This window comes from Camelina sativa, chromosome 12, assembly GCF_030686135.1.
Source record: "Camelina sativa cultivar CO46 ecotype springtype chromosome 12, ASM3068613v1".
NCBI classification, from domain to species: domain Eukaryota; kingdom Viridiplantae; phylum Streptophyta; class Magnoliopsida; order Brassicales; family Brassicaceae; genus Camelina; species Camelina sativa.
The window spans coordinates 8,686,406-8,704,670 of NC_141891.1; the positions used below are offsets into that span (position 1 = coordinate 8,686,406).

General features: G+C 34.0%; 3 protein-coding genes across 6 annotated transcripts; 1 reads left to right on the forward strand and 2 right to left on the reverse strand.

Annotated features, from left to right (window-relative positions):
* Nucleotides 1-5,069: 5,069 nt before the first annotated feature.
* On the forward strand, nt 5,070-10,688 carry LOC104731063 (putative E3 ubiquitin-protein ligase RHA4A). Of its 4 annotated transcripts, none has more exons than XM_010450324.3 (7): nt 5,070-5,313; nt 5,906-5,984; nt 6,114-6,180; nt 6,335-6,473; nt 6,838-9,448; nt 9,619-9,704; nt 10,334-10,688. In XM_010450324.3, the coding sequence occupies exons 5-7, from the start codon at nt 9,227-9,229 to the stop codon at nt 10,545-10,547; spliced, it is 522 nt and encodes a 173-aa protein (XP_010448626.1). In that variant the 5' UTR covers nt 5,070-5,313; nt 5,906-5,984; nt 6,114-6,180; nt 6,335-6,473; nt 6,838-9,226; the 3' UTR covers nt 10,548-10,688. The 4 variants fall into 4 exon arrangements, with proteins under 4 accessions (XP_010448626.1, XP_010448627.1, XP_087335947.1 ...); XM_087479821.1 differs by lacking the exon at nt 5,070-5,313 and adding an exon at nt 5,652-5,735; XM_010450325.3 differs by lacking the exon at nt 6,114-6,180 and having other exon boundaries at nt 5,103-5,313.
* Nucleotides 10,621-13,705, reverse strand: LOC104731062 (cellulose synthase-like protein G1). The gene is made up of 5 exons (XM_019233824.2): nt 12,968-13,705; nt 12,489-12,638; nt 12,274-12,402; nt 11,725-12,168; nt 10,621-11,642 (listed from the first exon to the last, which is right to left on the reverse strand). The coding sequence occupies exons 1-5, from the start codon at nt 13,553-13,555 to the stop codon at nt 10,818-10,820; spliced, it is 2,136 nt and encodes a 711-aa protein (XP_019089369.1). The 5' UTR covers nt 13,556-13,705; the 3' UTR covers nt 10,621-10,817.
* Nucleotides 13,706-15,171: 1,466 nt separating this feature from the next.
* Nucleotides 15,172-18,265, reverse strand: LOC104731064 (cellulose synthase-like protein G2). Its single transcript, XM_010450326.3, has 5 exons — nt 17,512-18,265; nt 17,181-17,333; nt 16,950-17,057; nt 16,422-16,865; nt 15,172-16,181 (listed from the first exon to the last, which is right to left on the reverse strand). Exons 1-5 carry the CDS (start codon nt 18,097-18,099, stop codon nt 15,294-15,296), a joined length of 2,181 nt encoding a protein of 726 aa, XP_010448628.1. The 5' UTR covers nt 18,100-18,265; the 3' UTR covers nt 15,172-15,293.

Below are 18,265 nucleotides of genomic sequence, written 5' to 3' on the forward strand. Positions count from 1 at the left end.
TATTCTTGTAGATCTTTTTTTCGTTTTTGTAATATATTCCTCGAGATTTTATTCACCATTCATAATTTCGACAGCTATAAAATCCCATTATTTAATTGTTATTTTTTACATATATTGTGGTTGTTTGTTCGGATAATTAAGGTAATTTTCTACATATGAATATAATTTTTTTAAGTAAAAATTGTGTAATATAATTAGTACTGTTATTACTTATTAGTGGATATTATTATTGGCATAGTTTGTAGCATTTTCTGCATTGTCAAGTACGACGGCTGTCTTTAGACGACACGTTCAGCATACCTCGTGGTGGGAATGCACCAATCAAAATTTGCTTTTAATCCTTAAATTATTTATTCAAGTGTGGAAAAAAATTGTGAAACTTTTATTAGTATTAAATAAATGAGCGGAAAAAATTATTAAAAAATTATTACGTAATGCCTTTTGGGGGATTATTAATGGGAATTTGTGAGAAGTGGAGAAAAGACAAATTCTGGGCCTACCTGATTCTTTTTGGAATTTATAGTGCGATTCACTAGTTAATTTTTGATGGATTAGTTCAGTTTCTATATATTTTATAATCCTTCAAGTTGGGTTAATCATGTTTGTATTTAAATACCTACAATTATTAAGAGAAAACCATCTAAATTATCATGAAGAGTTGTTACCAATATATACTTTTCTAATATCATTTTGTAGTTTTAGTTCTATTGAATGTTTTTATTTATTATCAAAGAATTGTTTACTCAAATTTAGGATGAAAGATAGTATATAAACACTAGTGATATCTCCAAAATTAGTTCTGTATTTTTTTGTCATCTCTTTTTTAAAGTTGACATTTATTCTAGAATTTGTAATCTTTTAGTGGTAAAATAAATGGTGAATTTATCATTTTTTTTTCGCAGCAGGGGATGTATTGAGCTTGAAATTCCTAAGCATGCAACTGTAGAATCAATCATGCTTACTCACAGACCTCGTAGACGTAGAGTGGATATCCTAAACCAGGTGGAAGCAGCAATTGATACAGTCAAAGCCAAACGGAAGCTGCACATAGCAGATGTTCACCTCTGGAAATGGCAAACAGGTTTTAAACCCAAATTCTCCACTCGCGATACTTGGACTCAATTTCGTATAGCAAAACCACTTTGTCCTTGGGCGAAGGTGTATGGTTTTCACAGGCTACACCTAAATTTGCCTTCATAACCTGGTTGGGAATGCTCAATAAACTGTCTATAGGCGACCGTATGTTACGGTGGAACGGTCAAGTTGATCCCTCCTGCTCCTTCTGTAATATACTGGTGGAAACAAGAAATCAAATTTTCTTCCAGTGTTCTTACTCACGCCAGATTTGGAGCAAGCTAACAAATGGTTTTCTTGCTAATCACTCAACAGCAGAGTGGGATACATTCACGACACTCATCTCCGACACCACTCTTGATAAGATCTCTCTGCTGTTTCTCAGATACACCCTCCAAGCAACGGTACACTCCCTCTGGCAGGAGCATAACAGCCGCAGGCACGGCGAACAATCCATCTCGGCTCAACGACTAGGCAAACGGATAGACAGGACCATTTGCAACAAGCTCCTTCTGCTTCTGAACTCGGATCACCAAGACTACAAAGATGTCCTAATCCGCTGGTTCTCTACCAAAATTTAAATTTGTCTTTCATGTATTAACACTTAAAAACTCAGACAAGTTACACTTGATGTAATGTAAAGAACAGATATTTTTTATAAATAAAATTTTACATTCATTCAAAAAAAAAAATTATTTATATATTGGTTTCGATTGGAAAAGAAGATGAGTCACACAAAAAGCTTTGCTAAAAAGGAGAAAAAAATATTTACTACAAATGATTAAAATTATAATATAAATGGATTAGAACTGTTAGAAAATTTTGCCACTTGTATTAATTAAACTATGAATTACTTTATACTACAGTTTAAGAAAGTGTTTGACCAAAAATAAAATAAATTAAAAATATATATTAAGAAAACGTCAACTTGATAAGAATTGACAAGGTGAATTAGATGGATCAGCTGTTCCAGAATTATTCTTTATATTATGCTTAAACATAGTTCTGGAATTAACATAGAAATAAAATAATTAAATGTTCAAATGCTCTTTTTTTTTAATTGAAAAGTGTTTCCATTCTCTTGATTATCAGTAGTTAACAATAAAAATTTAGTTGAGCTTAGGCTTCTTGAGTAAACTAACTCTTCACACCAAAACTTTGCTAACAAAAGAAAAAAACTAAAAATATAGTTTGCTAACAAGTTAAGAAAACCACACTAACGGACAAATTAAAAACATAAACAAACACTACTACTCTATATAGTTGGCACTATTTATACTTTACCACATCCAGTCAATTTATATTTATGTATATTGTTACTATCAAAAATACAATAGTAATGAAATTGTGATAAGACTCCTAAGGCTAAGTGGTAATGGTTTTAGTTTATCTGATGTCGGCGAAACAAAAAAAATGAAGTCGGCGTTTATTACTGTATTTAATTTTTATTTTATTTTGAGAAAACTAATTTTATTAACAAGGACTATTAATCATATATTTTGTGTTTCTGGGTTTCACGCTTCTTTACCTTTTTTTACATTGGTACATTTCCTCAAATATTATAATTATATTTTCGTTTTACATTTGAAACTGTTACAGGTTTTCATCGAAGGCTATAATTAAGCTGAGCATATTAGATTACTAAATACCAAGTGGGGGAATTAAAAAAAAAAAGCATAAAAGTGTGGGATCGAAATGGAACAGGCGATAGTATTTCTTTATAATTTTGATAGCCAACGAATAAACTAAAGCCAAAATCGTGATACGGGTTCCACTTTCGACAGTTTGTATATATATATTATGATTATGGAAATCATATATTTTCAACCATAAAATAATTAAAAACGTAAAGAAATCCCACTATCTACTTTGTTTTCCGTTTGCCGAATATGTCATATATATTTTCAAGTTTCGAGTTTAAAGTATATTTTTTTAGAAAATGTGTCACCCTCACCATTCCCTTTGGCGTTTATACATCAACTCAAAAGTAGTGGTCGGGAAGTTATATGAGATCCATCACATGATCTGGAATTATCGTCTCAAGATTTCATATATCCGGAGTCTTTTGAATGGATAACTTAAAAATTAGCGTCATAAACTTGCGGACTGGTTATATATAACCGTATAAGTCGTTCTGCCATGAACATGTTACTGACTTACTGTTAGAGTTAGATACTAGTAAGGTAAAAAATGTAAATCACTCTTCTAACGTTTTCAAAACACAAATAACAAACCTTTACTACAAGCTTCTCGTTATATTCCGCGTAAAAACCATTACTCATGAGTCTTCCTTATATGAATTATCTGAAAGCTTCAAATGTTTTTTTAGCTTTAACTGTCCTCTGCCATGAAATATACAAATACAACATAATTATTATATGCTGAATTTTCATCAATATAGATCAGCGTCATTATGACTCTCGCAGGCCAACTCTTAAAATCAATAATCATAATAAACCTTAGTTGAGAAACCGGTGAAGATGTCTTTATATAATAGTCTGTACGTGTTGTCTTATGCTTTTTTAATTAGCGTGTTCCAATTCCGTAGAAAAACATGTTTGATTTCAGAAATATATAAAGAAAAAGTATCACTCAATATGTCATAGTTCTCTCTTTCAACATAAAATTGTTTGTGACCATCCACCCATATATATATATATATATAAATATCTCAAAAGAATCTACATAAGATTAGTTGCGTAAAAAACTTGTATATTTCTTCATTACGATTGATTACAGACTTTAGAGTTTCTCGTAAACCTCTCCGAACTTTTAACGGCATCGGTCATTATGTTACGAACTTACGATCGCATGAGACATAATATGACTAAAACGTTAGATTCTAAAATTTTCAGTCTTTGTTGTTTTTTTAAGAACAAGACGACAAATAGCAGTGTAGTCACTAACATAATAATTAACATTTTAAGAGTAATCATTATGGATGGTCGGCTATATAAAAATAAACAATACAATGAAATAGTTTGTGTTTTTTGTCGCCAGTAAACATACTTTATTCAGTGGTTTTGACGACGTCAAAGAGCAATATATATATATTTATTGAATTACTTTTTCTTTTAACGAATCTTTTTCTTAATCTAATACTGTAGTAAAACTTTAATGTGCTCATATTGAAATTAAAAAAATTCATACTATTTGTATAGATATGACATGTACTGTTGTAAATAAAAAGACATCACCTTTCCTTAGTAGTAAAAGATTATTGATTCATGTGGAAATTTTCCAAAAAGAACTAGCGACACCGCAAAAATTATACAATTATATTAAATCACACGTAAGAGGAACTTGTTCAAATTTGGCTGCCTATTAATGAACATGAAAAATTTAAGATAGTAAAATAATAAACACACTTGGGAAGATAGTATGTTACTATTGAATTTTTTAAAAAACGAGGGCCCATAAGAAAATTAGTAGTTGACAAATAAACAAACATAAAAAATGAAAAAAATGTCAACGCATGCCAACATTTCCAAGATAACGGGGTCAACTTGTAGATTGGTAAAATAGCAAATTACGTGAAGAAAACGATCGAGACATACTGACTGTATATCGTTCGATTGACGATTTGAAGTTATCGATCAAACCTTCCTCAAAAGATATTATCTCTGATTAAAACACTTAGAAAATTATTACTTTAATACTATGACTGAGAGACTTTTTCTCAAAAATGTTACAACAAATTAAATGTTTGAAAACATCCAACATGATCGCATCTTCATATTAATTATAAATGGTCAATGTTTTTTTTTTTTTTTTCTTTATTGATAAAGAATTATAGTAATGGTTAATGTTGGACCAACCATGATACACATCCCAAGAGTTTTGAAATCTAAAACCACATCAGTTAAAAATGTATGTTATTTGTTATATATACAAGTTCTAAAACCATATCAGTTAAATGTGATTATTAATTTATAGAAGTTTTATTGTATTTTTTTTAAAGTATATAAATATTTGGAATATTTACCGTCAAAGCTATAAAAATGGTTTTTTTTTTTTCTTTATTTTTCCCCGAGTATTGGGGTCTTCGACAGTACACACTCGCACAGTCGAAAAGCTTTGGGGTTCCGATCTCAAAGTTTTTGGCGGCCCATTTTTAGAAAATTCAAATTAGCAAAAACGCAATCTACAGTTTTTTTTTTCGTATCTCTGGAGTCTGGAGGCATGCGGACGGAGAGGAAGCAAAATTAGAAAAGTCTACAGCAGATCTACGGCAGAAAGGTCTTTTTTGTTGCTTCCATTCTTTTTATTCAGAGCTCAATCTCGTTCGTCAATTAGTTTCGTTATAATTCCATAATCAGTTCAGTGCATTGTTTTTGGGATTTTAGTTTCATTGTTTTAATCTTTGAATGGTGTGGTAAATTGGTAAACGATTCATAGTTTGATTTTGGTTTCCAAGTGAGTTTGAGTATTGAATTCTGAATATGAGCTAATTGATTCATGGCTGGTGTTTGTTTGCGTTAAACTGTAGTGTTAGTTTCCCAGTTTTTGTTTTCTCAATGGAAAATTTTCGTATTGGGAACGGACTATTCTTACTCATTTGGATTTTGTTTCTAGCAGAGAAGTTGTCTAATTTGGTGGCATAAAGTTTCAGAAAAATGATCAGACCTAAGTTGAATTGAGTTGGTGATGCCATTAGCTTGGTTAAGAACTGTATCTCTTTTTCTATATATATATATATATCCTCTTCTTATCAACAACTAACTCCTTATGATGACTTCTTGACTAGTTATTTGCATCAGCTTTGAAAAGTGCAAAAAAAAAAAAGTTAGCACTTTGAGCTTCTCATGTGTTTTCCTTTTACGTTTTTCAGTATTCAAAAAGAGAGATGAATTGCATAAGTACGGAGCACTAAGTCCAGTTCAGGACACAGTAAATCCAACAACAAAAAGGTTTGATGCTTATCTTGTTTCCGTATTGTTGGAGATAAGGACTTGCAAAGATGCTGTATCTTTTCACATCTGGTTGATAGCATTCAACTAATTTACGATATTTTTTCCCCCTCACGCCTTATACAACAGAGCTGAATCTATTTCTTCTACCATACTGTGAGACTTAGGCTATCCTCAATACCAGACAGTCATTTAGGTTCGAATATCTCTATTTCTCTGGTTTTTACCCGTCGGTTTGTTCTATTATCTCTCAGAAACTATACCACATTTTCGTGCAGAGAAGCCATGTGTGTGCAGAGAACTAACCTCACTATAGCAGTCATGTGACTCTCTTTATATTCTCTTTGCAGTCAATTCTATTCTTCAGAGACTGACCAAGGCAGAGAGTATGTTCTGATCATAAGTCGCAAATGTCAATGTCCTCAACAAAAGCACCATCAGAATCTGATACCAGTAATAGCCACTATATGGAAGTTGTTTCATCAAGAGGTGAGTACGGTATTCAATTGGTGCATACTGAAAAAGCTTAATAGAATCAAAGTACAATTTTTTCTCAAGGCTGATATACAACTGTAATTGTCTGATCAAAAGTTATGTCTCTTTTGGTTATAACTTAGATTAAAAAGTGAGTTATCAATTTGAAGAAAAATAGGGTCCACTTAGAAACATACATTACTCATATCGACTGGCTTATGTTTGCTCAACAACAGCATATAGAGATCAGAAAATGTCCCAGTTTACATGCATCATAGATTCTTTAAAGGTTCTAGAGGTCAGCTTTTCATATACTTATTGTTCTATACTGACGTGTCTTTGGCCTCTACCAACCTTTCACGTTGCTCATTTTCAACAGTTTCTGGTGCGTGAAAGCTCTTTTTGCTGGCAAAAATGATGGCTCAAAGACACATCTCTGCAAGACCTTCCAAATTTTGACCTTGGAATTTAAGCAAACATCAACATCACATTTACACCTAAAAAGGTAAATTTCCCCTTTTTACCTTATTCTTTCTATGACTTTTGAATTTCAAAAATTATTACTTTCCAAACCGAAGTTTAAGAATTAGAGACTAGGCATTTCTTTGAATTGCTTGAATCTGCCTAGCAAGGTTTATTTTGGTGTAAATCCATCTAAAGACAGTTCTGTGAAAATATGAATGACATAAGATATGAAGTTATATGTTCTATACTGGATTTAATCCAGGGTATCGTAGAGATATAAGTTGATTTCTGTCTTAGAAGTTAATAAGAAAATTTAGTGTAGACGAAATAGGAGACTAGAGTTCTTTAGCCAAAAACTGTAAGAGCCACATAACTGTAACCTTAAAAGTTAGTATGTGTCTGCTTCGACCAAGAAAACGATTTTGAAAAGTTCAGGGGTCTTCATATTTTGTATTTTAGCAAAGCTACATCAAATAGTTTTATAATCCCTAAACTCATCCATTTAGAATCTAAGTTAGTGATATCTTTTGATCATTCCCACTATGAGCGAGGGAGGTCACCTCTCAGGATCCACTATCACCAGTGATAGAAATATACATAAATATTTTTTATAGAACCTACTGGGATTATAGATATTTCTGTTTTAATATACATGCGAGGCTTATTTTAGTCTCTATATGCGTAGATGTTCTTTCCCACACTAGCTATTATATTTAAAATGGTATGGGAAGTTTTAGCGAATTCGATAGTAGACCTCAACAGAATGAGCAATATATATGCCATACTAAAAGGGCCAAGTTGTTGATAAACAAACGTAAAAATACAAAAAGCTGTCTATCACTAAAGGGAAAAGGGAAAAAACTGATCAATGTGGGTCACAAATCAAATCCTAAATCAAGATATTTATTTGGGGGTCCTAGGCACAATCATCTTGGTAAGTTTATGTGTCAGTCTATTAAAAGATGTCAAGAAAACTTATCTGCTTTTGCTGGTAGTGAAAAATTCTTGTTCAAAAAGTATAAACACTATTTCCCTAAAGTTAACAGATTTGAGAAATGAAGTTACTGGTTGACTGTTCATTTGTGTTTGAGTTGAGTAGTTCACTAGGAAATCTTCTTTGGATGAAATGTGAAAAGTTGGCAGGATTGTCTTGCTTAAACTAAAATCATATAATCTCGGTAATTAACAAATATTGGTAGGTTATTGACTTATTTCAAATCTTATTAAATAAATAAATGAAAATTCTTAGATTTGAGTTGAGAATCTTGTCCTAATCCAAGTGAAGAGGCCATAGGTATAGATATATTTATTTAAGTAATCACCACTTTTCTAAAAGAGAAGAATATAAGAAATGAAAGCTTACAGAAGATGTACATAGTAACAGTGTGGTTGTATTTAAGTGGGGTTGGTCTATTTGTTGAAGTTTGTGATTGATTTTTACTGCTTGCTTGGACTTGATCACCAAGAATTCTAGATTTTGGTGTAGAAACCTAGTTTCCAAAGAAAACTTTTACATATGCTTTTGTTCATTCTTTTCTGGGGAAGGGTAGGCAAAAGAAGAAGCATATGATTTATGCTTAGCTAGTGTCAAATAATCTAATAACCAAAAATGAGTCAGCAAATGAAATGATGGGTTTTAATAATTATATAGGTCCCATGTTAATGAGGATTGAGACATTTGAATCTAATCCTTAAGCATTATAAAGTTTCTATTCATCTTGTTTAGTGGAACCTCATCACCTGCTTATTCACTTCTTACCTTTTCATTATATTAAAAGAGCCATGAGGAATATATACCCTTGTATATTATATAAAAAGGCTCTTTTTATCCACTGATGATGTACATAAACATGTATTCATGTTACATGTGATATGTGTACATTTTAAATTTCTTATGTCATCAGATCTAGCCCCTATTCTTAGACTATATAAGTATATATGTTGAATTTTGCATTGGAAGAGGTAAAATATCTTATCTAACAAATAAACTGGTTACAAGTTAAAATAACTTGCAATTTGGTATATAAACATGCATTTCAAATTTTCAATAGTGTAAAAGTTGCTTTTATTTTACTAAAAAGAAAGTTTTAGATATTTTATATTATTATAGAATCTCAGTCCAAATCTGATATGGTTGCACAGTTACCTGCTTTTGGTTAGATATACACATACACAGGATATCTATATATAACCTCCTCTTGTGCCTCCTCAGCTCCCATCAAAACCCTCATTTCTCATTTGTGTGTTTCCTTTCATTTTCTTTTTTTTGTTGAGTTTGATTTCAAAAATTAACTTTTGAAGTCATGGTTGATCCTCAATCACCGATCACACCACACCTATACCCACAAGCAATTCAACTGAAACTCTACCAAGCCTTCATCTTCTCAATTCCAATCTTATTTTCCATCATTCTCTTCCTATTGTTCTATCTCTTTTACCTCAAGAGAAGAGCCTCTTCTCTCTCCTCTGCTCCCATGGTTCTTCCTGTTTCCTTGAGCCACCAGTCTTCTTCTCATCTCCCTTCGGTAAGTGTCTCATTTTCTTTGTAGATATATAATTTATATGTGTGAAAGTAACTGAATGAATCATTTACATCAACTTATGTGAGAACTATGGTCCTGTTTTTTTTCTATCGGCCTGTTATATAAAGTTGAATGAAGAATAGTGCTGAGATTGATTGTGTTTTATTTTGCAGATTTGTTTGTTAGATGTGAAATTAGAGCTCAAAGAAAAGCTTCATGTCGTTTTGTTCAATGAAGAACTAGGAACAAGAGATTCTCTGTAAGTTACTCCTGTTTCTTATTTTCTTGCTTTCAACAAAAAAAGGACTTCTGAAATGTCTGCATAGTTTTTTAAAGAACATTTAGTAACAAAAATCCACTTTTATTCAAAATTTCACTTTTACCTAAACCTTTTTATCTTTTCAGTGTTCTGCGAGTAAAAGCGAACTTGGCCAAAATTTTACTTTCACCTAAAATTTTTAGATCCTATACTTGGCCAATTCAATCTTAGTATCTGTGAGTTTTCATGAGCTTGAACTATATGGAATTATGTTAACAGTGTCAATATCCGAATTAAGATATCTAAGAATTATACCTCTTGAAAGTTGAAATATAGGAATGGAGATGCTCTTTGCTCATAAGTGTTTTTAGGCCGTTGCTAGAGCTAAGGAATATTAAAAGTAAAGACGGAAAGTTTAAATTCCATATATATAAGACCAAAATCAAGATTTCAGACAAGAAGTACCTTTTTATTCACTGGATTTTTGTCCTCATTCTGAATAGTAAAATACACATCTGGCATATTCAAAATCTATTAATATTAGATATTTTCAAGTCCTTGTGTTAATATGATCATTGATTTGGTGGATTGAAAGGTTGACTGATTGACTGGTTTGGTGGTGTTTGCAGATGTTGCGTATGTTTGGGAGAATTCGAGTTGAAGGAAGAGTTGGTGGAAATACCTTCATGTAAACACATATTTCATATGGATTGTATACACCTTTGGCTTTATTCTCACAATACGTGTCCTCTGTGTCGCTCCTCTGTTTCCATCTCCTCCACCAAAACCGCTGTGGAGGACGACAACGACCATCCAGACTCTCCTCAAACTTCACCAGTGTGACTCAAACCCCGAATGAAATAAAGAAAACACAAGTTTTGTTAGTGAATAGATCAGTACAAATTGTAAATTTTAATTTTGTTGGTTCAAGAGATGAAAATGTATTCCATCACAATACGTTATTGGATACACAGGTTTTTCAAATGATTTTCTTTAGCTTCTGATTGAGCCAGATGTATTATTGTTGTAAATCTAAATTTAACCCTAACGGGTGAAGTAACTTGACACAGTAAGAACAAACGTCAGGTTCCCCCCAGCTAAGAAACAAATCATTTATGGTAGTTTTTTGTCATCATCTTTCCTCAGGATCATAGCCTCATAGATCGGCAAGCAATTCACTACCGCGAAGCTTGCCAGCATAAGCTCAAGGACGAGTCCTTCTCCGCATAAGAAAACACCATAAAGCCCCCAGACAAAGGCAAGCAGATTTACGATGGCAACCGTAGTCAAGGGCAAGAACATGAGCGAAAAAGTTTCAAAATCAAAGATTTCTTTCTCGTACCGATTTCTCTGTTCGTCATCGTTGTTGGCTTTACTGGTGACGTTGAACTTAGGTGTGCTGAGTTTTAGGGTTTTGAGAGTGAACTCTATAAACCCAAAGAAGTAGGAAGAGAGTCCTTTTATCATTAACATTCTTTGATCGTTCCACCATTTCCGATAAGTTCCTCCTTCCAATAGAAAGTCCGAGAGATCTTGCGCATACGCACCAAAGAATAAGAAGATGTAAAGCCAAAACCAGGGATCAGATACCTTGGGGAAGACGCTAACTCCGTAGATGAGTGCAAGTTGGGGTAAAAGTCCATAGACGGTCAGAGGAATTGACCAAAACGGCCGAAACGTAGAGTTGCAATAGCCTAAGCCCATTAACAGCCCCAGTGACTTGAATCCGTAGACACTTGGGCTATACTTTGAAAACGACATTTCAAGAAGCCCAACGGCCCATCGCTTTTGTTGTCCCACTACATCAGTTAGGCATTTTGGGGAGTCTCCATAAAATGCAGCTTTTTTAGGGCTGCAAAATATTGATCTCCATCCTTCACAATGGAGCATAAATCCTGTATAGTAGTCTTCTACTAATGACCCATATCTGAATCCAATCTGCATAGTTTTGAATGATAAGTTAAACTTATATAGACTTAAACCATCAAGTTACTCAAGACATGTTAATTTATTATTTTACCTTGGATCCCCAATTGGTGTTGTACTCATAGATACATCCTGCTACATTGTGTGTTAATGCCAAAACATCTTGAGCTTCGATGGACTTATAGGCAATACGATAGGGGCTTAGTTCATCAATCTCTGGTAAAATCAACTTAGAAGGAGGACCAAAGAAAGCACGTCGGTTGAAAAAACAACCAGTTCCCACATGAGTCGGACCCATTAGACCATCAAGCCCGACCATATTAATATCGAAGAGACGTTTAGACTCACATGCATATATATCATTTTTGCTTATTCCTAGAAATTTCTGAGGAAACTGCACGTACCCTAAACTGGATTTGATTTTAGGATCTGTTAAATAGCACAAAGAACGAACCGGTGTTACTGGATCGTTTGAAAACATATCACAGTCGAGTGTTAAAATGATCGGCGAATTTGTCATCACCCCTGATACTCGTATCTACAATGAATAGAGAAAACACATGCAAGTAACTAATAAAAACTTTTTGAAATGCTAAGTTAATCGAACTATAAATTCGGTTAAAGATTAGGTTTTAGTTGATACCAAAGTATTAAGAGCACCGGCTTTGAAATGATGTGGTGAAACTTTCCTCTTCTCTCTTGAAACATAGATTAGGTTTGGCATCATATGTTTTTCGGTATTGTCCATATCTTTCTCGTTATTTTGCAATACCTGTCCTCAAATTTAATTCGAATTGAGATTTTGTTACATGCAATTTAGTTCAAGTTATTTTCTGTATAGAGATTTTTTATGAATACCTGAATAATTGTGGGGTGATCGTGACGACTGAATTTGTGGGTCCACAAGTCGAATACTCCACGAAGTTTATCACATGTGATCGACGTAGTCTCAACTTTCCCAATGTCCACCACGTGTTCTACTCTACCCTTCATGTCTGCGTACATCATCTGTACGTACATCATCATTAAGACAATTAATACTCCTATGATCCTATCGTTTAATTAGGATTAAACCATTAAAGGACTCACACATTATTTTGTTAGAAAGCATGGTATTCCATAATTCAAAGCATTTATTCTCGATGAAAGGGTACTACTAAAGGTAAGTAAGCAAAAATGGAATTTATGAATTATGTTTACAGTGCTAGTACGAGAAGACGTAATATTGTGTGAACCTGCATATACATGCGCTCTTGTCGAAATTACATTTTCTAAAACGTACTAATTAAACCTAATAATATATAGAGAAGTAATTAGATATAATAAATAACACATACCTTGAGATTTTCGGCTTCCTTAGTCCACGATTGTGACTTTGATGAGAAATAAACTTCAGGGGACCGATCTTGGAGATTGTTATTCTTGCAAAAGGGCAGCCAATGCTTAGAAAACTTAGCAGCCTCCATAAGAGCAAACAAAGTTAACGACGATCCTCCATCGTCCGATACGTAGACTGAGATCTTATCGGACGGATAATCGTAGGCCATCACAGACAAGGCCGTGTTGACCACCATCATGGGAGGCTCCTTGTAAGGATCAGCCGTGCATATGAACACGTCCAGCTTCGGAAAGTCCTCCGGTTTAGCTGCAAAGTTTTCAGGGTACTCGGTCCGGTGAACCGGGTTTAATCGGAGGGATGTTGTGCTTGCCCACATAAAAGAGAGAACAGTATCGGAGAAGAGAAGAAGACATGTTACTATTATAGGTGCGTTTGCTGTGAGAAGTGAGTACACATGATGGTACATGAGGGCTATGATGCCACACATATGAACTACGGCGTAGATTCTGTATGGAATGGTGCGCCGGCAGGGATGACACATGTGGAGGGTTGTGCTGACGACCATATGTTTTCTGTGAGGCTCCATTGATATTCCAATTAGTTTTGGAGAGAACTGTGAGTAAGAACAAAACTCACCTCTACTAGATTATTGATAATTTATAGGCGTTGATATTTCACCCGAGGACTATATAGAACAAAACTCACCTCTAATAGATTATTGATATTTTTACTGTCCAAGAATCTTGTAGAGGTGCTCTTTGTATAAAAAGTCGATATTTTTACCCTACGATTTAAGATTTTCAACGGTGTGTGCAAATTGATAAATAATAAAACATCATAAAATAAATAGTTACATCTATGTAATATGAAATTACGGTATACTTCAGACTATATTCTTACTGAGATTTCTTGAAATTTTAACCATTTAAAAATAAATGTTTCAGCTGATAGTTTAATTGTATCTCATTTTAAAAGATAGTTATTAGTAAAATGGTGGGAAAGATAATTCTTATATATATAAAAATTTAATAATGGGAATACGTATATTGTCATTGACTAGTTCTTTTTTTTTTTGAAATAGTTGTATATTATTTGCTGAGCTTTCAGTGGATAAATTACAATACAGGAGTATAAAAAATTCTCTCTTCAATAAAGGGAGAAAAAGATGGTTGCCAAAAGAGGCAAAAAGAAAAGAAAGGAGAATAGTTCCGTGATTGACCCAATATAGACGTCGGCGAGATTGTGAGAGCAACTGCCTTCAAAAATCTAGGCGTCGGCGAGAGAGAGAAGATGAAAGTGAAAGATATATATAGAACCCAAAAAAACCACCTCGCCGATATTGATGTATACCTAGCGATATTGATGTATACTATGTTCTTACTCAGCCCCGCTGATCCAGTGCACAAAGTGCATTTGCACCATGTTCAACCCAAATTTATTTTTTTTCTTTTATTTTTACTCTAATTTTTATAAAATCTGAACTGAACTAATAAAATTAGTTACACTTTAACCTAAATTTAAACATATTGTTGCCTTCTTTTCTTTTTTTATTTACAACCCGTTGTTGATTTTCCAGTTTTCTTTAAAATTTTTAGTGGATAAAATTTTTATTTTTGTTTTGTAAAAAAATTGAATATACAGTAACTATCGCATACGGGCGATGTTTAAGCCGGCCTTGTTCCTATTATTAGTCTCGATTCACTGCAAAATACTGATACAAGTATAAATCTGTTAATTATCTTATCTTTTGGATTCTGTCTATTAAGTATTAACTGCCCCATGTACTTTTCATTTCTTTACTAAAACCCGATATCGACCACCATACTCACACTTGTATTGTGTGTATATTAAAGAGAGTCGTACTCATAGATTATATGTGTAACAAAAAAAATTGTATACTTAGTTTTCTTTGATATCGTTTCAAGTACTTTCAACGTTTTAAATAATAAGAATCCTATATATAACCGATTGTAATCACCTTTGGCGCACAACACTTGTTCTCTGTGTCGCTCCTCTCTTTCCATCTCTTCCACAAAGACCTCTGCGGACGATCATAACGACCAGTCAACCATGCATCCAGAATATATCTCCTCAAACTTCATCGGTTTGACTTATAACCCGAATGAAATATTAATAATACAAGTTTTGTTACTGAATAGATCAGTACAAAATGTAAATCTTTAATTTTGTGCTGATTCAAGATATCAAAATGTATTCCATAACATTATAGATATTGGTTACACAGATTCATCACATTATTCTCTCTTGCTTCATCTTGAGCAAGGTGTACTATTGTTGTATATTTAAGCCCTAACGGGTTGAAGTTACTTGAGGAAGAAGTAACCTAACACAATAAGAACAAATGTGAGGATACCAGCTAAGAAACAAGTCCTTTTTGGTAATGCTCCGTCATCTTTCCTCAACATCATAGCCTCATATATCGGTAAGCAATTCACCACTGCGAAACCCGCCAGCATCAATTGAAGGGTGAGTTCTTCCTCCCAAGCGTAAAGATTATAAATCCCCCATATAAAAGCAAGGAGATTCACTATGGCGACAAAAGTCATGGGTAAGAACATGGAAGAAGGGCCAAAATCAAAAATCTCTTGCTCATACCGCTTCAATTGTTTATCATCGTTGTTGGCTTTACTGGTGACATTGAATCTTGGAGTGGAGAGGTTTAGGGTTTTGAGAGTGAACTCTATAAAACCAAAGAAGAAAGAAGAGAGTCCTCTTATCATCCACATTCTTTGATCATTCCACCACTTCCGATAAGTTCCTCCTTCCAATAAAAAATCCGATAGATCTTGCGCATACGCACCAAAGAATAAGAAGATGTAAAGCCAAAACCATGGATCAGAAACCTTGGGGAAGACGCTAACTCCATAAATGAGGGCAAGTTGAGGTAAAAGTCCATAGACCGTGAGAGGAATTGACCAAAATGGCCAAAATGCATAGTGGCAATAGGCTAAGCTCATCAATAGGCTCAGTGATTTGAATCCATAGGTAATTGGGTTGTACTTTGAAAAAGTTACTTCAAGAAGTCCAACGGTCCATCGCATTTGCTGGCCTACTACATCAGTTAGGCATTTTGGAGAATCTCCATAAAATGCAGCTTTTGTGGGGCTGCAAAAAACTGATCTCCATCCTTCACAATGGAGCATAAATCCCGTGTAGTAGTCTTCTACTAATGACCCGTATCTGAACCCTATCTGTCAAGTAGTTTTGAAAAATAGATTAATTTATACGTACCTATACAATATTATGACAAATAAAGAACTACTCTTTTATGAAAACCATATAAATAACGTACTATGTTTAAGTTAATGAATTTAAGATCATCAGATCACTATAAGTTTTGATGGCTAATAAGTAATGTCATTGAAACCAAGATTGGAGAGTCGATTGTTTCAAACTCAAAATACATAAAGATTCATTTTTGTCTTACATACCTTGGATCCCCAATTGGTGTTGCGCTCGTAGTTGCATCCTGCTACATTGTGTGCCAATGCCAAAACATCTTGGGACATAATGGGTTTGTCGGCAATCCGATTTGGTCCAAGTTCATCTATATCAGGCAAAACCAAACTTGTCGGAGATCCATAAAATGCCCGTCGATTGAAGAAACACCCAGTTCCCACATGAATGGGGCCCATAAGTCCATCAAACCCAACCGTGATTATGTCAAATGGGCGTTTGAGCTCGGATGCATAAATATCATTCTTGTTTATTCCTTTAAATTTTTGAGGAAATTGCACAAATCCTAAACTGAAATTGATTTTAGGGTCTGACAAATAGCATAGAGCATGAAGCGGTGCTGTAGGATTGTTCGAGTACATGTCACAGTCTAGTGTTAGAATTATTGGTGAGTTTGTCATCACTGAAGATACTCGTAACTACAATGAAAAAATAACGAAATATTAAAAGACAAATGCCATTTAACCGAACTAAGATTGATTAAGGTACGGATTAGTTGATACCAAAGTATTAAGAGCACCGGCTTTGAAATGGTGCGGTGACACTCTACTCTTCTCTCTTGATACATAGATTAGGTTTGGCATAATCTCCGATTCATTATGTTGTAGTACCTTCCCCACAAATCAGTAGATAAAAAACGAGTTCTTATTTTAGAAACTTTTGTTTCTATAAAATAAAACATTATAAGGTATTTTTGTATGATACTATGCGATACAAAATGAGTATAATTCTACCTTAATAATAGTAGGATGGTCATGACGAGTGAATTTGTGATCCCACAAATTGAAGACTCCACGAAATTGATCAGATTCGATGGACTGGTCAGTATCAACTCTGCCACTATCCACCACATATTGTACTCTCTTTTTCATAGTTTCATACATCGTCTATTTCATCGCACAAAAACTTATGTTAGTTTGACTCTATAGTAAAAAAATATTAAGGGGGAAACAAAAGTTAGAAACAATAACATAATGAAAGTAAGACTATTGTTTATTGAATTAAGGAAACTAAAAAACGTTAAACTTGAGAGATAAGTAGAAGTGTAATTTAATGATCAAACACCTTAATATTTTCAGCTTCCTTCGTCCACGAATGTGACTTTGATGAGAAATAAACTTCAGGGGACCGGTCTTGAACATTGTTATTCTTGCAAAAGGGCAACCAATGCTTAGAGAACTTTGCAGCCTCCATAAGAGCAAACAAAGTTAACGACGATCCTCCATCGTCCGATACGTAGACTGAGATCTTATCAGATGGATAATCGTAGGCCATTACAGACAAGGCAGTGTTGGCCACCATCATGGGAGGCTCCTTGTACGGATCAGCTGTGCATATGAACACGTCCAGCTTTGGAAAGTCTTCCGGTTTAGCTGAATAGTTCTCAGGGTACTCGGTCCGGTGAACCGGGTTGAACCGGAGGGATGTTGTAGTGGCCCAGATGAAGGTGAGAACGATATCGGAGAGGAGAAGAAGACATGTTATTATTAGAGGTGTGGTTGCTGTGAGAAGTGAGTATACGTGATGGTACATGAGGGCTATGATGCCACACGTATGAACTACGGCGTAGATTCTGTATGGCATGGTGCGCCGGCAAGGATTACACGTGTGTAGGGTTATGTCATCGACCGTGTGTTTTCTTTGACGCACCATTGTGCTATTTTTTTCTATGATAGAAGGCAAATAGTTTTTGGAGAAGATTGGTACATAGAGAACAAAGCTCACCACTAATAGATAAAAGACATTTATAGATAAAAGACATGTATGTATACTTTTGGAATTTATACGCGATTTTTTTTCTTTCTTTATTTCCTCAAAC

Coding starts and splice junctions, on each gene's coding strand:
- LOC104731063 (XM_010450324.3), top strand. CDS start 9,227: ATGGTTGATCCTCAATCACCGATCACACCACACCTATACCCACAAGCA. Junction 9,449..9,618: donor CTTCTTCTCATCTCCCTTCG/GTAAGTGTCTCA, acceptor TTTATTTTGCAG/ATTTGTTTGTTAGATGTGAA. Junction 9,705..10,333: donor CTAGGAACAAGAGATTCTCT/GTAAGTTACTCC, acceptor TGGTGTTTGCAG/ATGTTGCGTATGTTTGGGAG.
- LOC104731064 (XM_010450326.3), bottom strand. CDS start 18,099: ATGGTGCGTCAAAGAAAACACACGGTCGATGACATAACCCTACACACG. Junction 17,058..17,180: donor ACCATCCTACTATTATTAAG/GTAGAATTATAC, acceptor TTTGTGGGGAAG/GTACTACAACATAATGAATC. Junction 16,866..16,949: donor CCGGTGCTCTTAATACTTTG/GTATCAACTAAT, acceptor TTTTCATTGTAG/TTACGAGTATCTTCAGTGAT.
- LOC104731062 (XM_019233824.2), bottom strand. CDS start 13,555: ATGGAGCCTCACAGAAAACATATGGTCGTCAGCACAACCCTCCACATG. Junction 12,403..12,488: donor ATCACCCCACAATTATTCAG/GTATTCATAAAA, acceptor ATTTGAGGACAG/GTATTGCAAAATAACGAGAA. Junction 11,643..11,724: donor ACACCAATTGGGGATCCAAG/GTAAAATAATAA, acceptor AAAACTATGCAG/ATTGGATTCAGATATGGGTC.